General features: G+C 50.8%; 10 protein-coding genes across 10 annotated transcripts; 3 read left to right on the top strand and 7 right to left on the bottom strand.

Moving 5' to 3' along the window:
• Nucleotides 1–150: 150 nt before the first annotated feature.
• Nucleotides 151–2,147, top strand: N7482_004423 (putative C6 transcription factor; the record flags this gene model as incomplete). Its single annotated transcript, XM_056686548.1, has 5 exons — nt 151–251; nt 296–1,222; nt 1,276–1,723; nt 1,782–2,025; nt 2,077–2,147. The coding sequence occupies 5 exons, from the start codon at nt 151–153 to the stop codon at nt 2,145–2,147; spliced, it is 1,791 nt and encodes a 596-aa protein (XP_056545290.1).
• Nucleotides 2,148–6,605: 4,458 nt separating this feature from the next.
• On the bottom strand, nt 6,606–7,561 carry N7482_004422 (uncharacterized protein; the record flags this gene model as incomplete). Its single annotated transcript, XM_056686547.1, has 2 exons — nt 6,606–7,024; nt 7,090–7,561. 2 exons carry the CDS (start codon nt 7,559–7,561, stop codon nt 6,606–6,608), a joined length of 891 nt encoding a protein of 296 aa, XP_056545289.1.
• A 174-nt stretch (nt 7,562–7,735) lies between these two features.
• On the top strand, nt 7,736–8,261 carry N7482_004421 (uncharacterized protein; the record flags this gene model as incomplete). Its single annotated transcript, XM_056686546.1, has 2 exons — nt 7,736–7,859; nt 7,948–8,261. The coding sequence occupies 2 exons, from the start codon at nt 7,736–7,738 to the stop codon at nt 8,259–8,261; spliced, it is 438 nt and encodes a 145-aa protein (XP_056545288.1).
• Nucleotides 8,262–8,856: 595 nt separating this feature from the next.
• On the bottom strand, nt 8,857–9,676 carry N7482_004420 (uncharacterized protein; the record flags this gene model as incomplete). Its single annotated transcript, XM_056686545.1, has 3 exons — nt 8,857–9,081; nt 9,145–9,319; nt 9,378–9,676. The coding sequence occupies 3 exons, from the start codon at nt 9,674–9,676 to the stop codon at nt 8,857–8,859; spliced, it is 699 nt and encodes a 232-aa protein (XP_056545287.1).
• A 77-nt stretch (nt 9,677–9,753) lies between these two features.
• On the bottom strand, nt 9,754–10,377 carry N7482_004419 (Peptidase M3A/M3B; the record flags this gene model as incomplete). Its single annotated transcript, XM_056686544.1, has 1 exon — nt 9,754–10,377. The coding sequence occupies one exon, from the start codon at nt 10,375–10,377 to the stop codon at nt 9,754–9,756; it is 624 nt and encodes a 207-aa protein (XP_056545286.1).
• A 66-nt stretch (nt 10,378–10,443) lies between these two features.
• On the bottom strand, nt 10,444–11,199 carry N7482_004418 (uncharacterized protein; the record flags this gene model as incomplete). Its single annotated transcript, XM_056686543.1, has 1 exon — nt 10,444–11,199. One exon carries the CDS (start codon nt 11,197–11,199, stop codon nt 10,444–10,446), a length of 756 nt encoding a protein of 251 aa, XP_056545285.1.
• Nucleotides 11,200–14,356: 3,157 nt separating this feature from the next.
• N7482_004417 (DUF967 domain protein) lies at nt 14,357–15,010 on the top strand (the record flags this gene model as incomplete). Its single annotated transcript, XM_056686542.1, has 2 exons — nt 14,357–14,383; nt 14,456–15,010. 2 exons carry the CDS (start codon nt 14,357–14,359, stop codon nt 15,008–15,010), a joined length of 582 nt encoding a protein of 193 aa, XP_056545284.1.
• A 277-nt stretch (nt 15,011–15,287) lies between these two features.
• Nucleotides 15,288–17,448, bottom strand: bipA (Hsp70 family ATPase KAR2; the record flags this gene model as incomplete). Its single annotated transcript, XM_056686541.1, has 3 exons — nt 15,288–16,959; nt 17,037–17,201; nt 17,267–17,448. 3 exons carry the CDS (start codon nt 17,446–17,448, stop codon nt 15,288–15,290), a joined length of 2,019 nt encoding a protein of 672 aa, XP_056545283.1.
• A 912-nt stretch (nt 17,449–18,360) lies between these two features.
• Nucleotides 18,361–21,210, bottom strand: N7482_004415 (putative translation elongation factor EF-1 subunit; the record flags this gene model as incomplete). The annotated part of the gene is made up of 5 exons (XM_056686540.1): nt 18,361–19,568; nt 19,619–19,801; nt 19,853–20,587; nt 20,797–20,862; nt 20,979–21,210. The coding sequence occupies 5 exons, from the start codon at nt 21,208–21,210 to the stop codon at nt 18,361–18,363; spliced, it is 2,424 nt and encodes an 807-aa protein (XP_056545282.1).
• Nucleotides 21,211–21,781: 571 nt separating this feature from the next.
• On the bottom strand, nt 21,782–25,453 carry pan2n2 (poly(A)-specific ribonuclease; the record flags this gene model as incomplete). Its single annotated transcript, XM_056686539.1, has 3 exons — nt 21,782–22,769; nt 22,838–25,254; nt 25,325–25,453. 3 exons carry the CDS (start codon nt 25,451–25,453, stop codon nt 21,782–21,784), a joined length of 3,534 nt encoding a protein of 1,177 aa, XP_056545281.1.
• Between the last annotated feature and the right edge of the window lie 671 nt (nt 25,454–26,124).

The raw sequence follows: 26,124 nt of genomic DNA, 5'->3' as shown, positions 1-26,124 counted from the left end.
AGCAGCATATCATTAGCATTTCAAAATGTGGTGAGCCCTGTCCCGCATCCCTCAACGGCTGCAGAACTGGCGGCGATTGCCTCCTGCCTCTATCTTAAGACAATCTCGGTCTCTGAATCTGCAGTCCATTTCAACCAGCAAGCCATCCACATGGACATTCCTGGGATTGAAACAGTTCCGAAAAAGGTGCCGGATGGTATCTTGGAGAATATACTCATCAATTGTGTACTGTTGAACGACCCACTTGGAAGGTACGGGCCGATCTGCATAAACCACGGTGATAACCAGGGTCAAGGATCGTACGGCTAGACTACCCCGCGCCAAAGTCCAGCTTTCCCTCCTTCCCCGCAATTAGAGCTAGCATGCTACTTTACGGCGAACACCGTGACACAAAACTCATGCCCCCAAAGCGAGCTTGTGATGCGTGTATTTTGCGCAAGGTCAAGTGCAATGGCGCCTGGCCCTGCGGTACCTGCCGCAATGCTGTCAAGCGAGTCCCTTGTACCTATCTGAAGCCTGTCCGTAAGCGAGGGCCCAAGACGCGACGGATGGCCAGGAAGGACCAGGATCTGGATCTTAATCTTGATTCGTGGCCGATTATCCCAGGCTATATAGGTGATCAACAAGGAGCTCAGCAAAATGACCTGCCCATCCTTCACGCGGAGTCGACCACATTCCCTGAAACAGCCTGTACATCTCGGCGCATATCGAAAGCTATTCTCAGCCCTATTGTGCATCTCTATCAACAGCATTCCTATAGTGTTTGGCCAGTTGTCAATGCAGGTGCGCTGCTAGAAGGTCTTGATGATATTGAGCCCGAAACGATAGAGCATGATACCGCAAAATTGGCCTGTCTTGCGACAGCACTCTCTGCCGCAACAATGGCTCAGTTGCATCTTGCCCCAGTAAAGGACGGCACTGCAACAGTGGACAGCACGGGAATGGCTCAAGCCTGTTTGTCTATTCGAAGCCGGTGCAGAATCTACGAGGAGAATGTTGATTTGAGCAGTATCCTGGTCTCGTTTTTCCTGCATGTCTACCATGCGAAGATGAACCAATGCTCGTTGGCGATGATGTACATTCAGGAGGCAATCAGAAGGGCGCAAACTCTGGGCCTTGATGAAGAATTGTCGATCTCAACACTGGCCCTTAACTATCTCCCCCAGGATGATTTCGTCGCAAATAAGTATCTTATTTTTCCATTGTTATGGGTTTCAGAGAGGTCAGTTACCTATTGCGGTGATCTACTCAGTGTTCTCATTAATGTTCAGATAGAGGATACGCTCTTCATCTGGGGCTCTCTCCGTCCTATAGAGAAACGCCGTCACTCAAATTCTTCGAGCAGGGCACTCCTGCCGATATTCATGTCCGGGGTCTCGTTGATCTAGTGAAGTTGTTCATTGCTTTCGACGAGATCTCCAGACACCGGAAATGCACAACTAAAGCTGGCCTCATCACAAACTTGGTTGAAACGGAGAGCAAATTATCTTTGCTCTCTCTAGAAATAGCAGACACCATCTCCACTCGGACGGCAGATTGTCATATCACGCGTGAATGGATGAGGACAATCGTCTGGCAGGAGGCTTTATCTCTTGGCTTGCTATCTTCGGCATCATCCACGGATGCCATGACGTTTGGATTCCCTGCCAAGGTTGGACATAATCTCCTTCAATCCTTAAGATTATTTACCGAAGAGGATTTGCTGCCGCTAGGACGGGATCAGGTAAGAACAACTCTAAACGGTTACTGACAGCACAATCTGATGAACAAATTTCCTTTAGCTGTTGAAATGCTTTGAAGTAGCAAATTCCCTAGCAGATACCATTCTACTCTCATTACCTAGTTATCAAACTCATTTTGAGTTAGGGCCTCCTGACTTCCTTCATGCGTTGTATCAGAAACTTCTGCCGTTCTTAGCGCAGGATCCTATGCTGGATTCCATTCTTCGGAGCAAGACAGCAGAAATTCTCATCATGGCTCCAGCTCGCCTGCTGACGGTTCAGGCCAGCGATATTGACTTACAGGGTAATGTACCGTTGATTGTACCCAACTGTTCAATTCTAACTGTTTGAGCAGCAGGGCGACGCGGGCAGGCTGGCGCCACATCAGTTGCTTCGAGCCTCACTTCTCACAACCTTTTGAGATGAAAGAATTGCTGAAGAGAAGGGCAGTCCTGCAGCTTTGGTCCTGTCAGGCTACTATCTCGTCTACGGGGGAAAGGGCAGCCTCCAGCGAAACCCCAGCGCTGGCAGATTCACAGCTGGCTCGGTTTATTTTATCAATTTGCAGCAACCGCCGGCAATATATATTGTAACTAGATCTTACTAGGCTTTATACCATTCATCTCATGCTGTTTTCTCGAAAGTGTCTTTTGAAAGGTCGATCCAAATGCATCCCTGAATACGCAGGGATCGTCCATGATTAAGATGCCCTCAGCACTGGGGTTTCTCCGTGTGTACCGAGTTGAGGCGACGAGCGAGAAAATCACTCTTGAGTGATTTACAAGGCCATTCCTGGAAGCACAACCAACAGCTAGCGCCGTCAACGCGGGATTTGAGAAGCTGATGATGAGCTGCAAACAAAACACACGGGATAGAAAAGTTGCAATCAACAGCACCAGAGTTTGCGGTCTAGAATCAGGCAGAAGAAAAAGCAAATACGCAAAATTCTCTCCTGACCGGGGTCGGAGTGAGTTGTTCGTTTCCAGCCTCATCAGCCAAAAGGGCCTTGACCAATGGCGAAGCGATTGGAAGATTGAAGGCAGAAGGTGAGGTGAAGCGCTTGCTGTCATTCGTTCATTCCAGAACTGCGCCTGGTCGTTAGAATTGCTGCTGGACACCGATTTGGTCTGTTCGACTGCACGTGCTCATCGTTGATTTCGGGAATATATTGACCTAGGAGTTTCTTGCTTGCGTATGTAAGACAGAGTTCGTCTACATCATAGGAGGGTCTCTTGTTCGGAGACCGTTCTTCGACATCCCCTGTCCGGCCTGGCCCTCGTCCGTGACGGTTATTAATAGCATCGATATGGCGTGGTCGGTCGCATTGACAGATTGTAGGAGAGCATCGTTCTCGTTTGCTACCACCGTACCGGCTAGGCAGCTCACCTCAATACTATTCCTGTAACTCATTATGGAGTTACTGCATAAATCAAAGGTAGTGGCTAGCCGTTGGGCTTCCCAGGATTTAAATATCAAAGTACCTAGCTCGGTGCCTTTGCAGCCGTACGGAATTACACCTAGTAGGTCATGTAACTCCGCCTCATCTCATTTTACTTTTGTCCTACAGCCAACCCTGGTAAAAAATGTTAGTGCATAAATAGAGCCCCCAAACTACTAAAATTAACCCCACGGGGCTTAATCTAGCAGACGGCCTCTCACCATATACAGCATCGTGCAGACGCCTCATAGAGGCGCTAAACTGCTTGCAAAGCAAGGCAATGTAGGGACTGCAGCCCTGAAGCTGAGCAGGTCGAAAGATTAGGTCGAAGACAACCATCCCATTTGGTGGATGCACTAGCTTGCCTTGTTTTTCATCTGCCAAGACCTACAGTAGTATGTGTAAAATTGACTGGTTCACATCTAGTCCAATCAAGCGCGTTTGCGTTGAAATTTAATCTGTAAAGCAAAACGCCAAACCCGCCTCGTAGATGCACTCAATAACGGCTATGCACACGACGATCTAGCCAGCTATTGAATTCAAGCAGTCAGCTTCAAACATGTTGGGTCAAACCTTGGAGGTGGGGGTAGAAAAGAAGTTCATGTAGATCCCATGACTAACAGTTGGACTTGTTAACTTAGATAAACTTGGCGCACTGAGTCACGAGGCCAAGTCTGGTAAAGAGACAAGACGAAGCGCATATTACTTGGGGAGCTGGGGGGTTTCATTCATGCTAGATAATTCTCTGTTCGACCAATCGCTACAAGTTAAGGTTGTCAATTTGTAAACCATGAGATCAGAGAAAGCACCAAAGAACCAAAATATTGCGGCAGAATCCTACTTGGAGCGCGGCTTAAACTTTAAAAGATCGAGCCCTCGATATTAAAGCGCCTTGGATTCATAGGGCACCGTATCGACACTAAATTGTCCAGCCACTTGCCGTAGCACACCACGTATTAGGCCCTCATAAACTTGCTGTGCACGTCATCCATACAGGATGGATCGAAATCAGTTTCACCATCTGCTTACGGCAGTTCTTTCCAAACTGTTGTAGCATGTATTGTATTGTCGTGGAGGGTTGTTGGTCACGATGCACCTGGGCGACGACCAAGAAGGGCCCCACATGCCTAATCGGGATCCTTGCTGCTGTCATGTTACCAAGATCATCATTGATTCTGAGCCAATGGAAAGAATGAGGTAACAAATTATGTTAGATTGGTGTGGGGCTTAATATAGCACGCGGCTCGCAAGTCTTGCCTTGGCTTTAGTGGTATTAAGGTAGATGTGGTTGATAAACGGCTGGTCTTCTTTAGGGCGGGGTGAGCTGAATGCTTACACCAAGGCCGCACTAAACAGGGGTAGTTTGCCTCACTTTTTGAGCCACCTGTCATGTAGTCCCAAGCGACTTCCTGGCACGCCTCCCAATACGAAGAAGGTGGCTCTACGCTGGCCAGCGTCTTCAAAAACCAATCACTATAAGGGCCTTACCCTTATAGTGGCAGTGCCAAGAGTGGGCGGTTGGACTGGAAAGTATGCTGGGTCATCGCCACACTTGGCCGCAGTGATTTATTCATTTTGGTCATAGATGAGCCTCATATCTTAGCCACATGAAAGAAATTATAAAGGCCGCCCTCCCTCGTGGTATCATGTTAACATCGCCCGTTCTCTTTTCGCCTACCAAGGACTCTTGCATTGCTATTCTTTATCGCTAAGCCTGTCATTCAACAATCGGTCCAGGACCTCAGATTCGCACCTCGTACCGCTACAAGACCCACATCAGCCTCCGCCCTCGTGGAACATATAACGCGAGGGCCGCTATGTGCATACGGGTCCTAGGTACGGCGCACTACCTATGCGGCCATTCCAATCACTACTTCTCTCACACGGCAAAGACTGGGTGCTGGTACTTCTGCAGTACTATCATTGGTGAGGCCATCGGGCCGAATAAACAAAATTTGCCGTACCCCTGTGCTTCCTGCGTCAACACGGGGGCATATTACAAGCAGAAGCGGAAATGGTACAAAAGATGCTAAAGTGGGGTGGGCAGGTTAGCGATGAGTATAGGATATTATCACGGTTCTTTGTGTAGTGTCGGCGGTAGCGATATGCTAAGTTGGCTGCGATTGCCTTGGGCATACACGAAGATGACAGAAATCTGATGGAACCACAATATATGGGTAAACTCAGTGGGTTGCAACCCTCTACCTAACAAATAGAATTTCAACGGACAGGATGACTAACTGTAGTATGCACCTTTTTTCAAAGTTTCTTTCTCTCTTTATGCTAGTGGCGAATTTCCTAAAAACCCCCGAATCGTCTCCACTGTAGGCCTTTGTTCGTGTATTCCCCTACGACCTGCTCGAGAAAAGCCCTGTAGTTCTGATGTCCGGCAGAATGACGGCGTGTGGATTTGATTTGACAAATCTAGGAATACGGTCACAATTTAGTGATTTGCTTCTCTGTTCCTAGGGCTAAGACTTATTTATCGAAAATAAGTGAGTTGTGAATGTAAACGGATTCTGTTTGTGGCAGCACTATCCGCTGGATTTCCTTCAAGATATACTAATAGTGAAAATCGAGAAAGCCCTCGCGGTGAGTATTGAACATTCTCGGATCACGTAACCAAGATCTCCGTGTCCAAAACCTACGAAAGATGATATCCCGGCGCCGTTTTCGCCTGCTTCACAGACTCTACATCGCCGGGAAAAACCGCGTGCGGGTAACTCGAGCTATGTGCCTGGTGGCAGGGAATTGAATTTATGCAACTAGATCCTTGAGATAGTATCGAGGCGCGAACAGCCCTATATACTCGATTATTAAATATCGGCTCGGAGGCTCATACGTCTAACATATTAAGTTGGTATCTTGTGGCGGTAAAGGTGGTTAGTATTGATCAAGGAATACTCAGTAGCTCCGGTCCCTTAGCATTTATCGAAGTACCCAGAGGCTTTAAACGACCCTGTCGAGGAAGGAGAGAATATTAAGGTTCTTAATATTCTAGCTCTTAGACCTTCTCGCTCTAAGCTGTGTACCTCCTCATGACCTACCCCGGGTTAGATCTAAGCAGGAGGCTTGTTAGGGTTTCATCATAGCTTATTATAGGATATCAACCTTTATAGCCCTTAGGCTTCCCTAACCAACATAGAGTTATAGACCGTATCTTCATAAGTAGATAGGGCCGATATTTATGATAAATAGACAGGTCGGGCTCTCGTATGAATGGGGAAAGGGAGAAGAATTAATGTTTTGGTCTTCAAGTGAAGCAATCAATCTTGCAACGGACGCAAGCTTCCAGAGTATGCAACAGCCTCATGATGTGAAAGGACATCTTGATGCCTGGATCAGAGAGAGGGGAGATAGATGCTATCAACAGGTGCTGGCCAGCATCCCGTAGTGTCTTCGTCAACCGGCACTGGTCAGTGCCATCAGGAAGGGGCCAGCATAATCTACCGCATTATCTGCCGCGCCTTCTCTGCTCGTGCTATTAGCTCCTCGTCCGTCAAACTATCAGAAAGAGGCACCAGCTCGTCTGGACTCCGGTACATGATGCGCTTGCCTCGCCCCCTGGCCAACAGAATCTCATTGAGACACCAGTGGCTGTTGAACACGCTGATCGGTTTCATCATGTCCGGAGCAACAGCCGCAGCGTAGTCTTTGGTATAGGCGTCGAGGTCGGTGAGTTGGAAAAAGTTCCAGTCGTCAAAAACCCACAGCGATTCACAGCTCTCGTAGGGCAAGTTGGGATGTTTGGCCGCTTCGTTTCTCTCTTCGTGTCCCAGCTGGAGTTCTGTCTCGCTTCTCGTGGCATTACAAGTGTCGATCCAGACAAAGGGAGCGCCCCAATCCTGATCCTGGTTGTACGGATCTCCACCACATAAACTCAGCCATAACCCAGAGTTGGAGGGGCCACTGGATGGTGCGGTGACGTACCTGTGCTCCAGTTGCCAGACAACAGAAATTCTTGAAGGAATGGGTTGGTCGAGCTCATCAGGAGCGCCTTGAACATAGTATTTCCTTCATTCCAAAACCACTGGTTGATTCTCGTCGGTGGTGGCTGGCACCTATAGCTGATTGCAACGAAGGCATTGTAGAACATGGACCGACACGTCGCGCATCGACCGCGTAGATCTAGATTGATAAGCCAGAGGCGACCATAGGGCGACTCATCAAGCATAAGCCCAGCTCGAAAAAGTAAACTCATTGGCATGCCCAAAGAGTGCTGGTAGTCGGAGTTCGGCCCCTGGCACTGGACACAAATGCTTGGGTTGACTCCATTCGTTGCAACTCTGATTTCGGTATCCGAGCTTATCTGGAAGATGGCACTGTCGTTCTCAACGCGCACGGGAAAGAACGACCGCCGGCTTAGTTGCGCGATCTGCTGAAGGGTGAAGGGTATCTCCATGCTTTTGTCTGAGCTGCCCACTTGGTCTCACAAGCTGTAACAGCGAGGAAATGGCCGTGGGCTGCACAGTCGTGATGTGGGAGGGTGCTGATGCGTGGGCGGGCTGGGCATACTCGAACTTGGAGCGCCCAGGGCCAATAAGACGGCGAGGCGATGCACAATGCTTCACACAGAATGCACGACTATCACAGTCGTGTCCAGCCTCGCCAGATCTTGCGCCAACCCCGCGCAATCAGCAAGCGGAAGTTCTCGTGCGGATTCCGCGGTGACCAATCAACACCAACCCGCAACGACATCGGTAGGGACCCCGACAAATGCAGTGGAACTGCATTGCACGCGTTTCAACGAATGACTAAATGCATCGAATCCCCGCGGAAGCTGCTCAGAGAGTCTCTTCCATGGAATCACCACCGCTCTGCTCCGCAAATCGAAAGTTCGCGCGTCTGATATCCTTCTGACCATCATGTCTTCGGTGACAAGGACCGGGTCGGAACCAGTCTGGGGCCATGGACTCGACCTGAGTTCCGGCCAGATGGAGCCTCAATATGATCTCTTGACACCTTTCGAGTCGATGCCTGATCACATCACAGGCCGAACCGTCTGGTCAAAGGAAAAGCTCGAGAACAACCAGGTCCGGTGGATTCGCGAATTCGTTCAATCCAAAGCCTTTGCGGTAACCAATCGTGCCCGCTTCAAATAGAATACCTTATGCGGGTGGACGATTCATCGTAAACAGTTCGGATTCATTCATCTTTTGCTGGAAGATTCTCTACCAAACACTATCTGATAGAAAGTAGCCTTGGACGCAGGCGCTCATGGAGCATCTAACATCCTTGGTAGCTCAAAAGATTATATTGGGCTTGTCAAAGTAGCCGTCGCATTCGTAGTAAGCAGGCATCAATAATCCGCGAACATTTTGGGTACTCGGAATTCACCAGAAAGCGGGTACGACAAAGTGTGCAGGACGATCAAAGTAAGGAAGGCATTTTTGTTGGGCACCATGTCAATGTTATTTAACAGGCAAAATGAAAGTCGGTGAGCGATAACTAGTTAATTATTCTAGAAAACTAAAATTTAATGAACGCCACGGATTTTGATTGAATAAAGCCATATTGACATCCACTTAACTTTACCAATATCCTAGCATGATTTGTCATTATTCGAAATCACCATTATTCACCATAGGATTAGTATAGAAACTTTGTGACAGTATAGAACGAATCTCTAATGAACGAATTAGACAGCCGATAGTGAAACAGTACTGTCTCATCCTCCACATCCCACGCTCTCCCAAACTACTCCTGACTTTCTGACCGTGTCAAGAAGCCTTGCACAATGACATACATGTTTGGAGGACGTCCCAGAAAGTTTTCCAACATCTGTAGTAAGTTCTGCTGACTTCCACCATACTCCAAAATTCCGCGGCGATAGCTAGCCCAAGTGTCCATATTACAAGGGTCGTGAGAAAAGGTAGAAAGGAACAAATCCTGGGCCATAGCCGTGCAACTTCTTTGGTCAGTCTGTTAAAATAATAAGCAGCTAGGGAAAGGGCAAACATACCACAAGTAAGCATAGTAACAAACGTCGTAGCCAGCCATCAAATGACTGAACGTCGCAAACTCAAATCCATTTCTGCATTCCGAAAAATCCATTCCCTCTAGCTCTTCGCGGAGATCATACCATAGCTTCCCAACATCGAGATCGGCAATTTCCTGGTTTGTGCTGAGAGTGTGTATCTGTAGATCGAAGATAGATACGCTTCTTGTGTGGAATATTAGTACCCGGACGCATGGGAACAATAGCAAGACCAACATACAGCTGATGTAAATAGTAGAGGCCCGTATTAAAGTACCGATGTTTGATGAGGTTGTCTAGCAAATCCTCCGGAATTTTCTTGAATGGGTCGGGCGAGCCGGGGTGCCGATTCCGCCAATCCACCAAATAACTCTCATGAAGAGTGGTGTAATGGCAGCTGAGTCCCCGTAGAATATCTTTCATCCAGCACCAGTTCTCGAGTAGAATGCTAGGCATCTCACCAAAGTCAGGTGGTAGTCTATACCCATGAAAGCGAACATATTTAGACTTGGCTAATAGGTCATGTATACCATGCCCCATCTCTTTATTATTTGGTGTTAGATATGTTCGAATGACTGGGTGGTGTGAACTTGCCGTGGAAGAGAGTCACAACTTGGTTATGCTTTAGCAAGGCGCAGCTCGTGGGAGTTGAAGTCGGGAACGAACACATCAGAATCGTCGACGGACATTGTCTGCTTCCATCTGGCCGTGTATAGCCCTGCATTGACATACTTAGCAACAGCGAAGCGAGATATAAAGGCGGGCGTGTAAATACGTACACATTGGATATTGACACACTGGTTTTCGCGGTACTTGTACTTGCGCCATAATAAGTCGAGATAGAGGTAGCCAATAAATCTGTCGTCACTTGCGTCCCATACTGAGTACACTTGCACAGTATCGTGCCAAATTACACCCGCAGTCAGATTCTCTGCTGGGATGGGGTCAAATCGAAGACCAAGCAGAGAGGCAAAAATACCCAACATGCCTGTTGCAATTCGCTCCAACGGGAAGAACTCTGAAATCTTCAGATGGTCAATGTCAAATTCTTGTTTCACAAGCCGGTCGTAGTATTGTTTATCCCATGGAGGAAATCCATCTCCCACTGGCTGAATTCTTCTCAGCTGCATATCTTCGAGCCGCCGATGCTGCAAGACTGCAATCTCATCTCGGCCACGCGGACAAAGAGTCGCCTCCAGTTGACTCAGGAAACTTTTCACCCAGTCTGTGGTGTTCGCCATTCGATTCTCAATCCTAAATTCCGCATGAGTAGGATATTTGAGGGAATGCGCCTGTTTCGCACGACGCTAAACAATCTCTTCAAATATGGGCTTGTTCCCTTTCAACTTCAAATTGTCTGCCAAGAACATTTTCTTCCGGGTTTCGGGGAGATGGGCATAGGTTAGGACAGCACTCGTCCCTCCATTGGCGAAAGGCACAAATCTTTTCTTCTCGTGCTTTTCATTCATTACCTCTTGACCATCTGGCCACTTCGCCAACTCGTCGCCCGGAACACCATCCAGTTCCTCCAGCGTAAAGCAGACGCCACCGTTTTCCATTGACAGATTCTGGTTAAACGTCTTCTCCAACTCCGCAATCTCCGTCCGTCTCTTCAGGTACTCTTCCAATTCATCAGGCTCCAGGATCCCATGTCCGATATGCTTATGCTTTAGCAGCTCCTTCTCCAGCAAATGCTGTGATTCCGGGTCCAGCATATGAAACTCTGGCTTCTCTTTTGCCGCCCGAAGGAGTTTAAAAAAGGATTCATCCGCCATCCACAACGCCAAGGCTTCCAGATATAGCTTCCGGGCCTCGTTGAAAGCTTCCTGTGTCGCAAGAGATGGAGATCCATACTGAAGCATGTAAATCATGCCTAGCTCGCCCTGGGTGGCATTTTCGACATGCGCTATGGGAAACATGGTATTGCTGAAGGTTGCAATGGAGGGGGTAGTGGTTTTGAGGATTTGGTCGCGAACACTATTGAATTGGTTGATGATCCCGTGCATAGCTGGAACAATTTCTTCCGCGGTTGGGACACGGGGAAGAGGCTGCGGTAGGGACATTTTGCTGCTTTGATTACCTGCTTTATCAAATGGTCGTGGGTCAAATTGACGTACAGCAATTGGTCGTATGTTGTGGGTGGTGCATCTATTGCGAGTATTCGTCGAACCTAAGAGGAGCAGGTTCGCTTATGATATATATAACTTTTCCTGTAGTTGATTCGGCGTCGCCTGATTAGAACTCTCTACCCGTAGAGGGTTTTACTGGTCTACATTGCGCGATTACGATAGAGAAACCACGCTAGTAGCTCGAAGTATATCTACCTCGAATATTAAATGTTTGTATCTTATACCTTCGTCCCTCATCGTGAGTTACGGGTGGCTCTTAGCGATAGCGTTATTAGACCTCGGCAAGGACTGGGTCTAGTCCTTAGTTTTAGGACCGAGACTAAACTATCTAGTCTTTGGTCTTTTGCGAAAGTAGTTAAGACCACATCACGGTCCCCTATGGTGCGGTCCGCTCCCTAGTCTAGTCTAGTCCCTTGTGGCCCTTGCCGAGGTCTAAGCGTTGGTGATATGTTGTGATTATTAGATTACACTTTCCCCCTCGGTCTCCCGACGGTTGTGGACCTTATACCTAATTAGCATTGAGTTTTGTGTACTCTATATTTAAAATACAGTAGCTATTTTAATAATTATATAGGGGCCAGGGTGTATATCAACTAAGTAGGTAGTGTAATATATAGATAAGTATAGAGCGTAGTAATCTAGTAATATACAAGATAGGGAGTAATAGGGTGTATTTAATATATCTAGTTTTGATAGGGATCTATAACTATGAGAGACTATATACAATAGCATTCGTTGAGGTGTCCTCGTTAATCGACCTAGGACTTGTGGGTTCCCGGAAAATCCAAATTTATTTCCTAAAGTATACACAAAAACAGATCCTCTAGCAACCAATCAGTTACTAGTGATAAGCTAGAAATCGACAGATTTCGACAACTACTTAGGTTCGGACGCCGGCGGCCCTCCTAAGTTAGCAGATTACTTCATGCCGAGCTAATGCAACCCATATAAACTATCACACTAGCTACAAGGATAAGCTTCGGAGTAAGTAGTATCTGCGGTAAGTTCATCCCGGCTACCGCTATGCTAGAGCACTCCTATACGATATCTTTCCTAGACTAACGTCTAACTGGCACCGGGGGTCAGCAGCAAAAGTCGATTCGAACCAGTCTGCGGCGACGACTTGGGCGTTATCTGCGGTAAGAGAAAATACGATACGCATCGTCACCCTACTAAGCGAGAACTCAGAGAGAAGTCCTTTCCATACCAACCTCCTATTATACCATCGGGCCCAAATTTATTCCAGACCACAACAGTCCAGTTTTCGCCTTTACCCGGACCTTCAAAACGTACAACGTATCTATATTGGTTCGCCTACGTAGGTAGGACTCCAATGATATTACTTCTATATAGAATGCCGACGTTGCGGGAGTATTGTATACCACTACCACTAGAATTTATGCTACCAAATCCGAGAACCGAGTGTAGTTCTCTAGAGCCTACAAGAACCTTTTCCGGGGTTCCTCGCGATATAGCGGTACTATAGAGTCGATGATCGGCCTGGAAACAAATTCTAGGACTGCCGATAGTAATGATCCAGCGGAGCATATGCATACTCCAAAGCCGACCATTAATTCCAATTCAATTGAAAAATCAGACGTTTACGAGAGCCAAGTATAGTAGATTCAATCTTGTAGAAAGAGGATAGAGATATGGCAAGTACTCTTCTGAACCCGCTCTTAGAAGTCAATTTTGTCTCCACGAGACGAAAACAGAATACACCAAAACACATTTAAAGGCCACATCAAACAAGGCAACTCATACTAACAAGACCACAGGATCTGTCACGCATAAATCAGTAGGGTATTTATTCAAAATCAAGTCGACGTATTCCGTTTATTTCTAAGCTCATAGGTCAAGCGTATGGCTAGTTCTAAGCGTAGAAAGTGGGTTTGATTAGTCGTAGCGCATCTTATAGGCGCAAAGCTCGGGTCCCTTTACATTCTGAACGTGAATATTTACTAGGAGAAGCTGCCAGACCTATCATCAGAATGGAGGAACCTACGAAGGGCATATATTACCGCTAGATAGGTGCTTAATGGAAGACCTAGGGAGGGCTTAAGTGCCATCCAGAAATGAGGCGTACTTAGTCCTTGAATATAGACATAGTTAGTTTATCAAATTTACCTAATTAAATATCCCATTGATCTCCCAAGGTAATAAGCTAGAAACTCTGTTCGCCATGATCGATAGCTCGTTCGTTGACCAATTCAAGCGGCCTAGTCCTTTTGTGACCAAGCCAGGGCGATGACAGATGTGCAATACAAGGACAGAGCGCACATCCAATGGCCCGTGCTAAAGCAGATGCGACGTCGTATCAGTGGGGCATCCCCGCAAATGATAGAGGGATTCTTGTTAGTCGGCCTGCGAAATCCCCAAATTCTCCACATCTGCCCTGGTTGAAGATCTAGAACGATGCTATCCGATTCGCGACATTTCCCTAATGGCTGCTAAGTCGACGAAACGTTCTATGACCTTTCCAGGGTGTGTGTGCTCAGTCAATCATGTTGGACCAGTTGCTCGCTCCCAAGAGTTCCTTTTAGACGCGGGGCCTGTCGGAAGCAGAAGATGAATTTTGATGACACAGAAACTACACCAAATTGAGCATCACTCATAGCAGATATGGAATCAAAGTGCAGTAGTTTACGGATTCATTTGCTGGTCGGAACAGCTCTGCGGGAAACAGTCGCATGAGAATTGGTAAACCCTCCATGTTATTCAATTCGATTAGTTTTAGTTCAACGTGTTCAAGGCGACAATCAGCACCGGTGTATCAAACGGAAGAACTCGACCACCTGCATGGCAGGGGCGTTGCAAATACATTCAGCAGGTAGCGTTCGCGATACCATAAGCCATACACTCTTGCATTTCCACAGATGGCGAGGAAAGCCTGTCCGCTGCTAGCCACGGTCCAGGCGGCTCCACATCCTCCGAGCGAAGGAAGGTCCAGCCTACTTCCGATGACTCCGACGTCATCGAAGCATCCCGCAACCCACACCATCTGGAATCTTTTATCGACCATGTTTCCATGAGGTCCCCTCTTCCTCTCTGCAACATACGTCTCTCTACACACGCCTACAATTCATACAAAATGGCCCTCTCCGCACCCAGCACCGACGTACGTCCATCTACACCCTCCCAATGCCCCAGCAGCAAAGCAACGGTCATAGACTAACATCCTCCACTCCAGCCCGCGGTCCTCATCGCCCAAGAAACCAGCGACGACTACACCTTCCGCACGTTCACCTCCGAAACAGCCTGGACCCTCGGCACCGCCCTGCGAACCCGCCTCCTCTCCCTGCCAGCGAGCCAGCGCAGGCCCGCACTCATCTCCATTGCCCTCGCAACCGCGACAACCGGCACCAGTCCGCTACACGTCGTCTTCCAGTGCGCGACGGAAAAGGGCACGGTCCCCGACAACGAGATCTGGGTGCGGCGCAAGCGCAACACCGTGCTGCGGTGGGGCGTGTCGAGCTGGGCGATGCGCATGAAGACGGTGTCGGGGCTGAAGGTGGGCGCGACCGCGAATGAGATTGAGGGCGCCTTTGTGAGGAAATTTGCGCTGGCAAGTGCGAATGGCGGGGCGGTGGCGGATGAATTTGCCATTCATGGAGGTGGATTCCCGATTCGAGTGCGTGGCGTTGAAGGTGTTGTTGCGGTGGTTGTGGTTAGTGGGTTGAAGCAGGAGGATGACCATGCCGTGGTGGCGGAGACGATTAAGCAGGTGATTGCAGAGGGGCATTAAGACTGTGAGGACTATATCTGATAATGAGGAGGATACTGAGGGTCGAGAGTAGCTTAGCTGAAAAGACGATAGTACGAATCTGAGAGTAAAGAACGGAAGAACTAGGTGTATGCAGAAGGTATCATGGTATTTGGGAGCCGGTCACACTCAAAAAGCCAGGCTCCAGCGACGGGGGATTTCGCCCGCGCAATCCTTTAGGACTAGAAACACACACACACAAAAAAAAGCAAACAGAAAGATAAAGAAAACTCCATGGGTAATGCCTGAAAAGATAATTTTACAGTTCGTCGTGGTCCATCGGCTCGTCGTCCTCGGGAGGAGCACCAGAGCCATACAGCTTGCTGGTGATGGGGTAGGCGACGCTGGACAGCTGCTCCTTCTGCTCCTCGAAGTCCTCGGCGGTAGCAGTGGCAGCGTTGTCCTCGAGCCAGTCGACGGCCTCCTTGACGGCGTCCAGGATGGTCTGCTTGTCGTCCTCGTCGATCTGGCCACCCAGGCCGTTCTCGTCGTTAGCCTGGGCCTTCAGGGAGAAGGCGTAGTTCTCCAGCCCGTTGCGGGCCTCGATCTTGGCCTTCATGGCCTTGTCCTCCTCGGCGAACTCCTCGGCCTCGGCAACCATGCGGTCAATCTCCTCCTGGGAGAGACGGCCCTTGTCATTGGTGATAGTGATAGACTCAGCCTTGCCGGTGCCCTTGTCGCTGGCGCTAACCTTCAGGATACCGTTGGCATCGAGGTCGAAGGCAACCTCGATCTGGGGGACACCGCGAGGCGCGGGGGGAATGCCGGTCAGCTCGAACTTGCCGAGCAGGTTGTTGTCCTTGGTCATCGAGCGCTCACCCTCGAACACCTGGATCAACACGGTGGGCTGGTTGTCGGCGGCGGTCGAGAAAATCTGCGACTTGCGGGTGGGGATAACGGAGTTGCGAGGGATGAGCTTGGTCATCACGCCGCCAGTGGTCTCGATACCGAGAGTCAAGGGGTTGACATCCATGAGAACGACCTCGGTCAAGTGCTCATCGCCACCGAGAACACCGGCCTGAACGGCGGCACCGAAAGCCACAGCCTCGTCAGGGTTGATACCCTTGCTGGCCTTCTTGCCACCGAAGTACTCCTCGAGGAGAGCCTGGACCTTAGGAATACGGGTGGAACCACCGACCAGAACAATATCGTCAACCTCGGACTTCTTGACCTTAGCATCCTTAAGCACCTGCTCAACGGGCTTGAGGGTCTTCTTGAACAGATCGATGTTCAGCTCCTCGAACTTAGCGCGAGTCAGGGTCTCGGAGAAGTCGTTGCCGTTGTGGAAAGCCTCAATTTCGATGCGGGTGGACATCTGGGAAGACAGAGTACGCTTGGCCTTCTCCACCTCGCGCTTCAGCTTACCCATGGACTTGAGGTCCTTACGGACATCAACGTCGTTCTTCTTGTTGTAGAGCTTGACGAAGTAATCCATGACACGGTGGTCAAAGTCCTCACCGCCAAGGTGGGTGTCACCAGCGGTAGCCAGGACCTCGAAGACGCCGTTATCGATCGACAGAAGAGAGACATCGAAAGTACCACCACCCAGATCGTAGACAATGACCTGGCGCTCGTCACCGGTCTTGTCCAGACCGTAGGCGATAGCGGCGGCGGTGGGCTCGTTGACAACACGGAGGACATTGAGGCCAGCGATGGTACCGGCATCCTTGGTAGCCTGACGCTGGGCGTCGTTGAAGTAGGCGGGGACGGTAACAACGGCGTGGGTAACAGTCTTGCCGAGGTAGCTCTCAGCAACATCCTTCATCTTCTCCAGAATCATGGCGGAAATCTGCTCAGGGGTGAAGGTCTTGGGGGTCTTGTTCACTTCGACCTTGACCATGGGCTTGCCATCCTTGTTGACCACCTTGAAGGGGAAGTGCTTGGCGTCCTTCTGGATGTCCTTATCGTCGAACTTGCGACCAATCAATCGCCTATACAAGTCATGTTAGTCGGATATCGCTTCAGTTAGACCTGTCGGGAAGAACCGGCCACGCTGGCAAAAACTCACTTGATATCAAAGACTGTCCGGGTGGGGTTGGAGGCGTATTGGTTCTTAGCGGCATCACCGACGAGGCGCTCCTCATCAGTGAAAGCCACGTAAGAGGGAGTAATACGGTTTCCTTGATCGTTGGCGAGAATCTCGACCTTGCCGTTCTGCATAACACCAACACAACTGGAGATGCCATTAGTCAAACGCGTCCAATTGCTCCACATAACCAAAATCAATCTTCCACGAACCTGTAGGTGGTACCCAAATCGATACCGATGACGGTGCCATAGTTCTCAGGCGAGTTGTCCTCCTCCGCGTGGGCGGTGGTGCCAAACAGTGCCATGGGGGCAATCAGGACCAGAAGAAGGTAGAAGACGGTGGTCCAGGTAAAACCCTTGGACGCACCGTCGCGGCTTGCTAGTCGCGCCATGGTGAAAAATATATGACGAGGGAAGGGAGAGGCGTTCAAGAGAAAATCGATCCTCTCGAGGGTATCAAGAAAAGAAACGAAGTCGAAAGGCTTCAGGCGCGTGGGAAGGTGAGTCGCGCGGAAGTCAAGGAGTGTCGAACTCTTTTAAACCCTCGAGATAGGTGGATAGGCGGGAGATACCCGAAGGGCAAGGTGATGGAAGAAGGGAAGAGGGAGAAGAAGACGAAAGGCCCTCTTGTATGGAGACGCAGGGACCGGCTTCGCGCAGCGGCCATGCTGGCCTTTTCCCAGAGGTCACTCCTCGCGTGCTGATTGGCCAGAAGGGGTGCGACAGGGGCTGAGTCAGCTTTCGCCAGGGCCCAACTTTATTCATGTGGCGACCGCCTGCCCTCTGAGTGTTAGGCTAATCGAAATCGGGTAAGCGCAATGGATCCCTCGCCAGGGAAGGCGCGCGTGCTCAGCCAATGAGGAGCCGCCAGCGGTGTCGAAGTTGCTAGAAGCAGCTAAGCGTTTTGCCCCAATTTGGGGGTCATCTGAACTAGTTACTCATAGTTTGGGAGCCACGTATCAACAGGACTGGTAGTAGAACGACTGGCCAAGTGGCCTGTACGACATATGAGGATACCACTGCACCGTTTGACGTAATAGTATTCTGTGGGATGCGCTTCCGCTCATGCCAGGACTGGAAGTTCCCGCCGACCCTAAAGCATGAGGCCGAGAAACTGGACCAGAGGGATCTACATACGGAGCCCCAGAGTGCAGGGTCTCCAAAGTATGTGTAAGGCACTACAGTAGGGGCCAGCGCAGGAATGCTCTCGTCTTTTCTGAATTTCTATGTTCGTATCTAAATCATAAAAAGGCCATTGGGGCGGATAAGGAGAATTCCTCGAGATATCTCTCGGGCAAGTTTCCCTACTCCAATAGCCCAGCCGCCACCGTTGCTCCCCCGGCACGCAAGACTATCCGAGTAGGCGCCTCCAGAGGCACAGCCTGGTCCATCTCCACCACCACACGCGCCACAGTCCCGGGGCCCACAATCTTGGGCCGCTTCTTGAGCGCGGTGCCCGAGGCCTTGTCCAACGAAGCCACCAGCTTACTGATCCGGCCGGGCACATGGAGGCGGCCGCGGTGCACATCCACCTGCATGGGCATTAAGTGCTCAAAGGCAAGAACTTTAGCCGTGAAACTCGTGATGGTTTTGATTGGTGCTGAAGCGCGGCAGATAACGTCACCGGAACGCAGATGCACTGGGTCGATGTTGGCCAAGTTGAGCACCACGTTCTGGCCCGCAACCGCCCAGTCACTGGGTTCGCCGTCCACGTCCACACTGCGGATCAAGGCCGTCTCGCCACTAGGCAAGGTGAGAATCTGGTCGCCCATTTGCAGGCTACCAGAATCTAGGCGGCCAGATATCGAAATGGGGTTCTGAACACCGCCACGGAACACATCTCCAATAGTCATACGCAACGGCTTGTCGAGCGCGTGCGTGTATGGCTCCGAGGTTTCCAGCTCCTCAATCAACGTCCGGCCGGTGTACCATGTAGCCTGCGGGTCGTCGCTGCGCCGGGTGATGTTGTCTCCAAGCACGCCCGAGCAGGGCACGAAGGAAATGTTCTTGGCTTGGAAACCTGCCGTCGTCAAGAACGATGAAATCTGCTGTTCGATCTCCTCGAACCGCTCCTTGTCCCACTGCACCGTATCCATCTTGTTCACGGCCACAATGATCTTCTGGACCCCCATGCTGCGGACCAGAAGGGCGTGCTCTTTGGTCTGGCCCTTCAAGCCGGATTCGAATTTACCCACGCTGGAATCGATAACCAGCACCGCAAAGTCAGCTTGACTGGCACCGGCAATCATATTCGGCACGAAGTCACGGTGGCCTGGTGCATCAACGATTGTAAAGGCGGTGTTCTCCGTCTCGAACTTGTTAGTCGCAATGTCAATGGTGACACCTCGTGCACGCTCCTCCGAACCCTGATCCAAAACCCAGGCAAGGGCAAAAGAGCCCTTCCCAATTCGCTCGGCCTCTTTCCGATACTTGTCCAATGTACGCTGATCAATCGCTCCTTGATCTGCCAACAACCGGCCCATAAGTGTACTCTTTCCAGCATCGACATGCCCTACTTCCTGTCAGCCCCATTTCCATCCTCACTGGAAGAAGTAAACTCACCAATCACCACAAAATTAGCCGACTTCTTTCGCCTAGACTTGTTGTACTCCGCAAGAACATCCAGGTTTTTGCTCTTAACGGTGACCTTCTCCTCCACAGAGAGATCCTTCATGCCACCAGCCACATCGGCCTGGCCCTTTTGGCCACTCGCTGCTTTAGAAGCAGCCTGTTTAGATTTGAGACCTACACGTTATTAGGCGACTGGCTTCTAACCCTTTCTGCGGATCGCCAAACCTTTTGCTGTGTTCTGCGCATTCAATACCACGTCATCGGGACTGGGGGCTGCAAAGTCAAAAGGTTCAGCATGGTCCTGGCCGTAGATCTGAAGCAAATCAACGCCGTTCGAGTTGAGGTGGCTGGGCTCCGCCATCGTCGGCCCTGCTGCGTTGCCTACAATAGCGCTGGCAAAAGTGGATGGGGAAGCGCGTATATTAGGGGTTGGCTGTTGGGGTTCTGGCTCGTCCTTTGGCTCGTCCTCTTCTGACTTGACTGGTTCTGGTATAGGTAGTGGAGCGGGTTTGCTCGGCCCAGGCGCTGGCTCCGGTCTACCTGGTGTCGAGACAGACGGCTCCAGTTTACCCAGTCGTCGCAAAGAACCATTTGTATCAGACGGCCTCGACAACTTGCTGGCAGCAAGCCTTTCACTAAGAGATAGTGGCGTCCCCGGTGGCTTTGGTGATGAAGCCGCCGAGCTGTCAGGCCGTGGCGTTGATGGTGCTTCCGGTGTTGCAGCTGCCTTTTCGCCTTCTTTCTTCTTGCGCGCTGCAGCCAAAGCAGCGAGTTTGGAGACCTTGCCGCCGGCTTCTGGCGCGCCTCCTAGCAGGCCAATTCGCGGATAGAGGGGCTCGACCAGTATATCAGCCTTGCGGTGGGCGGGAACATTAAGCCAGGGACAGTCGCGAAAGAAATCGGCAGCCGAAAAGTGCGATATAGCAGGTAGAGGCGCTGGATATCCTGGCACTGGGAGACCTGTTAGAACAATGTCGAAACCTCCAGGCGGCGTCAGTCTTGAAGTCTTGCTGATCGATTGAAAAGGCATATAACCACTGGGGACCTTGACTACACACCTTGAATAATTCGCCCACATCAAGAGTCACCAGTGGGAAGCGTGCAAAGTATTCCCCCCGAGCCCAGCCACGACACCTCGATGAACAAAGAGACGAGATTATGCAACTCACCAGCTTGTCCCTTGGCCTTCTGCATAGTAGGAGCTTTCTGCTTCTTAATCTCCTTCTCCTTCTTGCCTGCGCACACGAAATTTCCAGCATTAGCCTCCATCCACTGAGTCATAGCAAAGCATCCTTGCATCACCAACACCCGGCTACCCTGGCAGAGGAAACGAACAGTGAAAAATTCATACCTCTCAGATAATTTGCTGACTTTTCCACATCGTTATAGTAATGCCATAGCGCTTCCTGGATCTCTTCCTTTGTCGCCGTTACCGATGGCTCCCCCGCGCGGAGCTGCTCCAGGACCGCCGCGGTACACTGCTGCAGGGTCTCCTGCTCCTCAGGATCAGGCGAGCCGTAGCCATCATCGTCCTCGTAGTCATCGTCGTCATACCCGACATTCTTGACGCGGTGTCTCGACATTGGGGGTTGTCGCGGGGTGGGTAGGGAAGCGAGAGGGGTATTCGCCCTTTGGTGGGGAGGGGAGGGGCTGTTGTCAATGCTGCGGGAAGTGAGATGAGTGAGACAATTGGAGGGGATGGCAAGAATAAATGATCGATAAGAAGATGTTAGTTCCTGAGACAAAATCCCAGTAGGGGAGGTGCAGTCGAGCGCACAGCAGGAGCCGGAGGGTTTGTGTTGGGTGGAAGCGATTCTGAGCTCCACGTCCATTCCCCACCGGCGTTGCGGAGGCTCCCGCAATATGTCAAGCGTACGCTAACTACCCGTAGGACCCCAATGGAGATATGCCACCATCCGTCTACAGTACTATCTAGACGACGTATACTCGTATTGGCGACTGCGAAGTGGGAAGAGTCAAAGTGTAACTGTATATATTTGCTATTGCATCCGTGAGGTAACTAAGCCCCAGCGTCCATGCCGTTCCAAAGATCATGCTCTGTGCCATCAGGGTCATCGCCAAAAAAGTGTTAAACAACAAAGGACTCCCAACCGGCTTCCAAATCCAACGAAACGAAGAAACAGGTGGACAGATTCATCGCAGCGGACTGCCGCCAAAAAAATCGCCGGCACCAGGGCCGGAGAAACTGCCATTGCTGGGGGTCAAGGCGATTGATCGCCGGAAAGCCTGACGAGGAGTAGTAGGGGCGCTAGTAGGGGCCGGTGTCGGTGTGGCCGTATTCACTGGCGCGGATGTTGCCGCAGATGCAGTTGCAGCTCCAGATGCCTCGGGGGTGCTGGGTGTATTGCGACCGCTGTTCTGCAGGGTGACAGCAGTGCCGGGCCGGGAGAGGACAACTGCTGTTCCGCCGTTCTTGGGAGGGGGCCGGAAGCCCAGTTTAGATCCTTCGCGGAAGATCTCCTCCAGCATCTGGGCGACGATGCCTGCGTCTTCGTATTCTTGGAACTTCTTCCACAGGCGCATCGCCATGCGGGCATCTTCGATAGAGTCGTGGCCGTGGACTACGTCGGAGGTTGGTTCTTCTTGGATGTACTCTTTGAACACAGCCCAAGCGAGATATCGTAGACTGAGACGGCGGTTCTTGCTTGGGTGAAAGAAGAGGTATTGTGTGTCCACGGTCTGGGACTTGGGCACCTGGATGTTGATTTTGCGGAAGTCCGAGGCCAGGCCATGGCCCACAAAGACACACCCAAGGTTCAGCAGGAGCCAGAGCTTCTTGTATGCTACCTTCAGTGGAACCAGATTATGCTCACTGGTCCGCGGGTCGAGATCACCGGGTTTGATACCGGAGTACTGGGTGACATAGTCGACGATCGGTTCACGAATGGTAATATAGTCGTCAATAAACGGCACACCCTCGTCGACACCCGAGCCACGCAGAACGGAAACTCGGGCAAGGCCACTCTTGTTCGGCCGCACGATCTCCTGTGATCCGTCCGCTTTGACGTCAATCTCGGCCTTTTCAAGGTCCACAAATTCAGTATCGAGGGCCAAAGGCGTGCCGGGTTGGGGCTTCTCTTCCTCCGTCAGGGTGCGACATGACTCCACATGGTGACCACCACTGCATCCGATGATTAGCACATATTCCGGACAGGAGTTCCACTCTGGGACTTCGGATCAAATACTTACTTCAAAGACCACTCGCGGAAGAGCAGAGTGGTATCAAGGCAATCCTTCCACGAGTCATCGACCCCATGGCGCGCATTCCTCACCTGGAAAGCTAACACACAAGGCTGCTTCCAAGGCTGTGTGAAGCGGAGGGCTTCATCGGCATCCACCTCGGTAACCAGGAAATCATTAAACAGGTGCCATTTGTTGCTCTGTTCTTGAGCTTCCTGCGCCGAGATAGAAACATTGATGAACGACACCAGATGCGGCTTTTGGTGCTCAGGAATATCAATTTCAGACACCAGACCAACCAGGTCGTATACCACGAGGCCGGGTGTATTGTTTTGCTCGTGTAAGCGAAGATCCTCGCCCTCATAACACATCACTTGCCCGTTATCTACAACCACACCGACTGCATCAGGCAACCACCCGGGAATAGCCCACAGGCGACGACAAATGGGGTTTGTCAAAGCCGCATTGAGTACAAGGATAAGAGGCATCCGGTGAACAGTTTTCCGAATCATCACTTGCTGGTAGCGTCGACAATAGTTGCACCATCCCCGGTTCTGCGTTTCACGCTCGATACTCGCACGCAGGATGCTGGAGAAACGGAACGCCGGGTTACGGCGTGCGTGCTTGATGTCCAAGTTCGGATAAAGCAGCTCGTTGGCAAGGGAATTGCCCGGGCGCACAGTCTCATTTTGGCAGAACATACAGCGAATGGATTCAGAGGCAATAGTGGCAAGGCGCTGGTCCAGTTCTTCAGAGCTCGGTTGAATCATACGGAAGTCGTGCGCGATTTGCGTCAGGAAAAAGCGGTTCACGGCTTGGATCGCAGTCGAAAGGGATTTGTTGGTGAGGTTCTCTTCTAGAAGGCCCAAGTTAGAAGCCTCGCGGAAACTGCTGAACGTTTTCAACAGGTTGGTCGCCTGGCAGTTCTGGCCATTCGCTTTCTCCAACATGTCAAACAGGTAACCCAGTTCGCACAGGAGACAGTGTTCGAAGATACAGGAACCAGCTGCATGGGTCAGGGCGAGGTTTCGGAACAGAGGAACAAATTTGAAGAGCTGGAGGAGGGCGTTGGTGAAGGAGTTCGCAATGTGGGTTTCAAGCCCGGAGAATGCGGTCTGGTTATAGAATCGGAAGTCGAAATCGTCCACGCCGAATCGGCTATACTTGATCTCGACGTTGCTGTACTTAAGAAGAGGGTCGTCGTCACTCTCGCCGTTGATCTTTGCACCCGCCAATGCCTCAGCTACATCGCTAACAAAGCCCTTTGAGTCTGACTTGCTCTGATCCCGAGCTTTCTCACTCAGGAACTTGGGCGCAATGAGAGCGGGTTCGGCTGCAGCTAGCGCACGCGTGTTCTCGACCTGATATCGCCGCGTCTTTCTTGGATTCGGTGCTCCGTGCCCAACCTCAGCCGGGCGTAGATATGGGAGCAGAGACTGATCCAGTTGAACCGGTGGGCTGCCAACTTCAAACACGAGATGACTGGGCCATGCTGAGTAGAGACGATCGTGGTAATAGGGCATTCCGATCATGTTCAAGGGTGTTTCGGGAGACCAGTCGATTGGTGGTGGCCGGGTAGGTACATCCGCGAACTCGATCTCCTTGCTCATTTCGTTGAAGTGGACCTTGGAAGGCGAGCCCCAAAGATGAATGGAGCATTCCGCATCATTAATGGCGAGTGCCTCTCCCGACGATGAAATTTCAAGTCCCATCATAAGCGAAACATTAGCTTGTCGCAAATTGATCGCGTTCGGGTTCATCAGATCCACCACCTGGAGCTGGCCGGTCTGCGAAGCCACGAAACTCGTCGTATGCAGTTTCGGGTGCATCCGCACATATGCTGCACCAGCATGAAATGGGATAGGAGGTAACGGCGATAGCGTCTTCAGGTCGTATACATTGGCCAACGGATCCACGATCGGCGACCCGAGATGGCGAACCGAAAAGCCACAGGTAACCAGCAAGTCATTCCGCGCGTCCATATCATTGACAGCAGTGCCATGCGCCTTCCACGACTTGACAACTTTGAAGTCCGCCAAACTAAGCGCGTTCACAGAGCCCGTGTCGGTCGCCGCGCAGAGATACCGGCTCTTCTTCATGAGGGTATAATTAGAATCGGTATGCAACTTGTCCACGATCGTGCCCTTGTCAATGTCGATTGTGAACATGGATCGCTGACAGCCCGCCACAAGGATCCGATTCGTCTGCGCCGTGAAGCTCATGCAGCGAAGGTCGACCATCTCCTCGTGCGTAAGATGCCATTGGGTCAAGCCACGCCGGGTAATCATATGCACGCTCTGCGAGGACAAGGATATAACCCCGCGTTCGTGAAAGATAATCTGCCGCACCATGCCCTCGGATACAGGGTGTGCGCGGACAGAAGTATACCGCTGCAGATCGGGTCCGTAGAAAGACGAGACTCTACCCTAAAGAAACGAAAACAAGTTTCCATCAGCCCATTGTCCTTTCCTTCCATATCGCGCAAAAAAGACCTACATATTCATTTCCCGTCCACAGAAGTTCCATAACATCGTCAAATGCCAATGTCGTCGCAATCGTAGGCATCCCATGCGCACTCGGTGGTGGCATCGGGATACGCGACAGCTCATCCCAGTCGGCCTCCATTGCAACGGCAGGCTAATCTGGGCGACCTCGCCCAGATTACGCAATCCTTTGGCGCCTGGATTGCGGTTTGTATGCTGGCTCGGGATCTGCGACCTTCACCCTGATGAGAAAAGACCGAGTCCGAGCATCGTCTGCGAGGGGACGTGATTGCGGGGAAGCTATCAGGAGCCTGTCGAGTCGAGCGCCGGCGAAATATAGCGCGTATAATTAGAGAGTTGAATGAGGTATTGAGTTGCAGCGGCAGCTTTGACCCTGCCCCAGTGCAAACTCGAAGGAGAAGTCCGCCGTGGCCTGACGTTGCTTGTTGTCGTTCGCCTGGAGACCGCCGCAGGACTGAGGTGTCGAGATGGTCACGTGACTATTGACCGGTAGGCGCTGGAAGTATGAGCTGAGAAAGAAATGGAATTAAAAGGACACTATACGGTGATTATACCGAGCAAATTGCGCTGAAAATGGAAAAGTGAGAGCACTCAAGTCTGACCAAATGGATTTACGACGTCGATCAGGGCATCGTGTGAATATCGTCATAAATGTGCAAGAATAACGGTCAACTCAATAAACCCACAATTTACGAATACAGCAAGCAGCTTCCATAATCAAAGAGCTTCAAACATCACAGGGTAATCCCATTACTAAGGATCCCAAGGTATAAAAAGCATATGTACTGGCAT

This window comes from Penicillium canariense (assembly GCF_028826845.1).
Source record: "Penicillium canariense strain IBT 26290 chromosome Unknown utg000002l_segment0_segment0, whole genome shotgun sequence".
NCBI lineage: Eukaryota > Fungi > Ascomycota > Eurotiomycetes > Eurotiales > Aspergillaceae > Penicillium > Penicillium canariense.
This window is presented reverse-complemented; position numbering and strand designations above follow the sequence as displayed.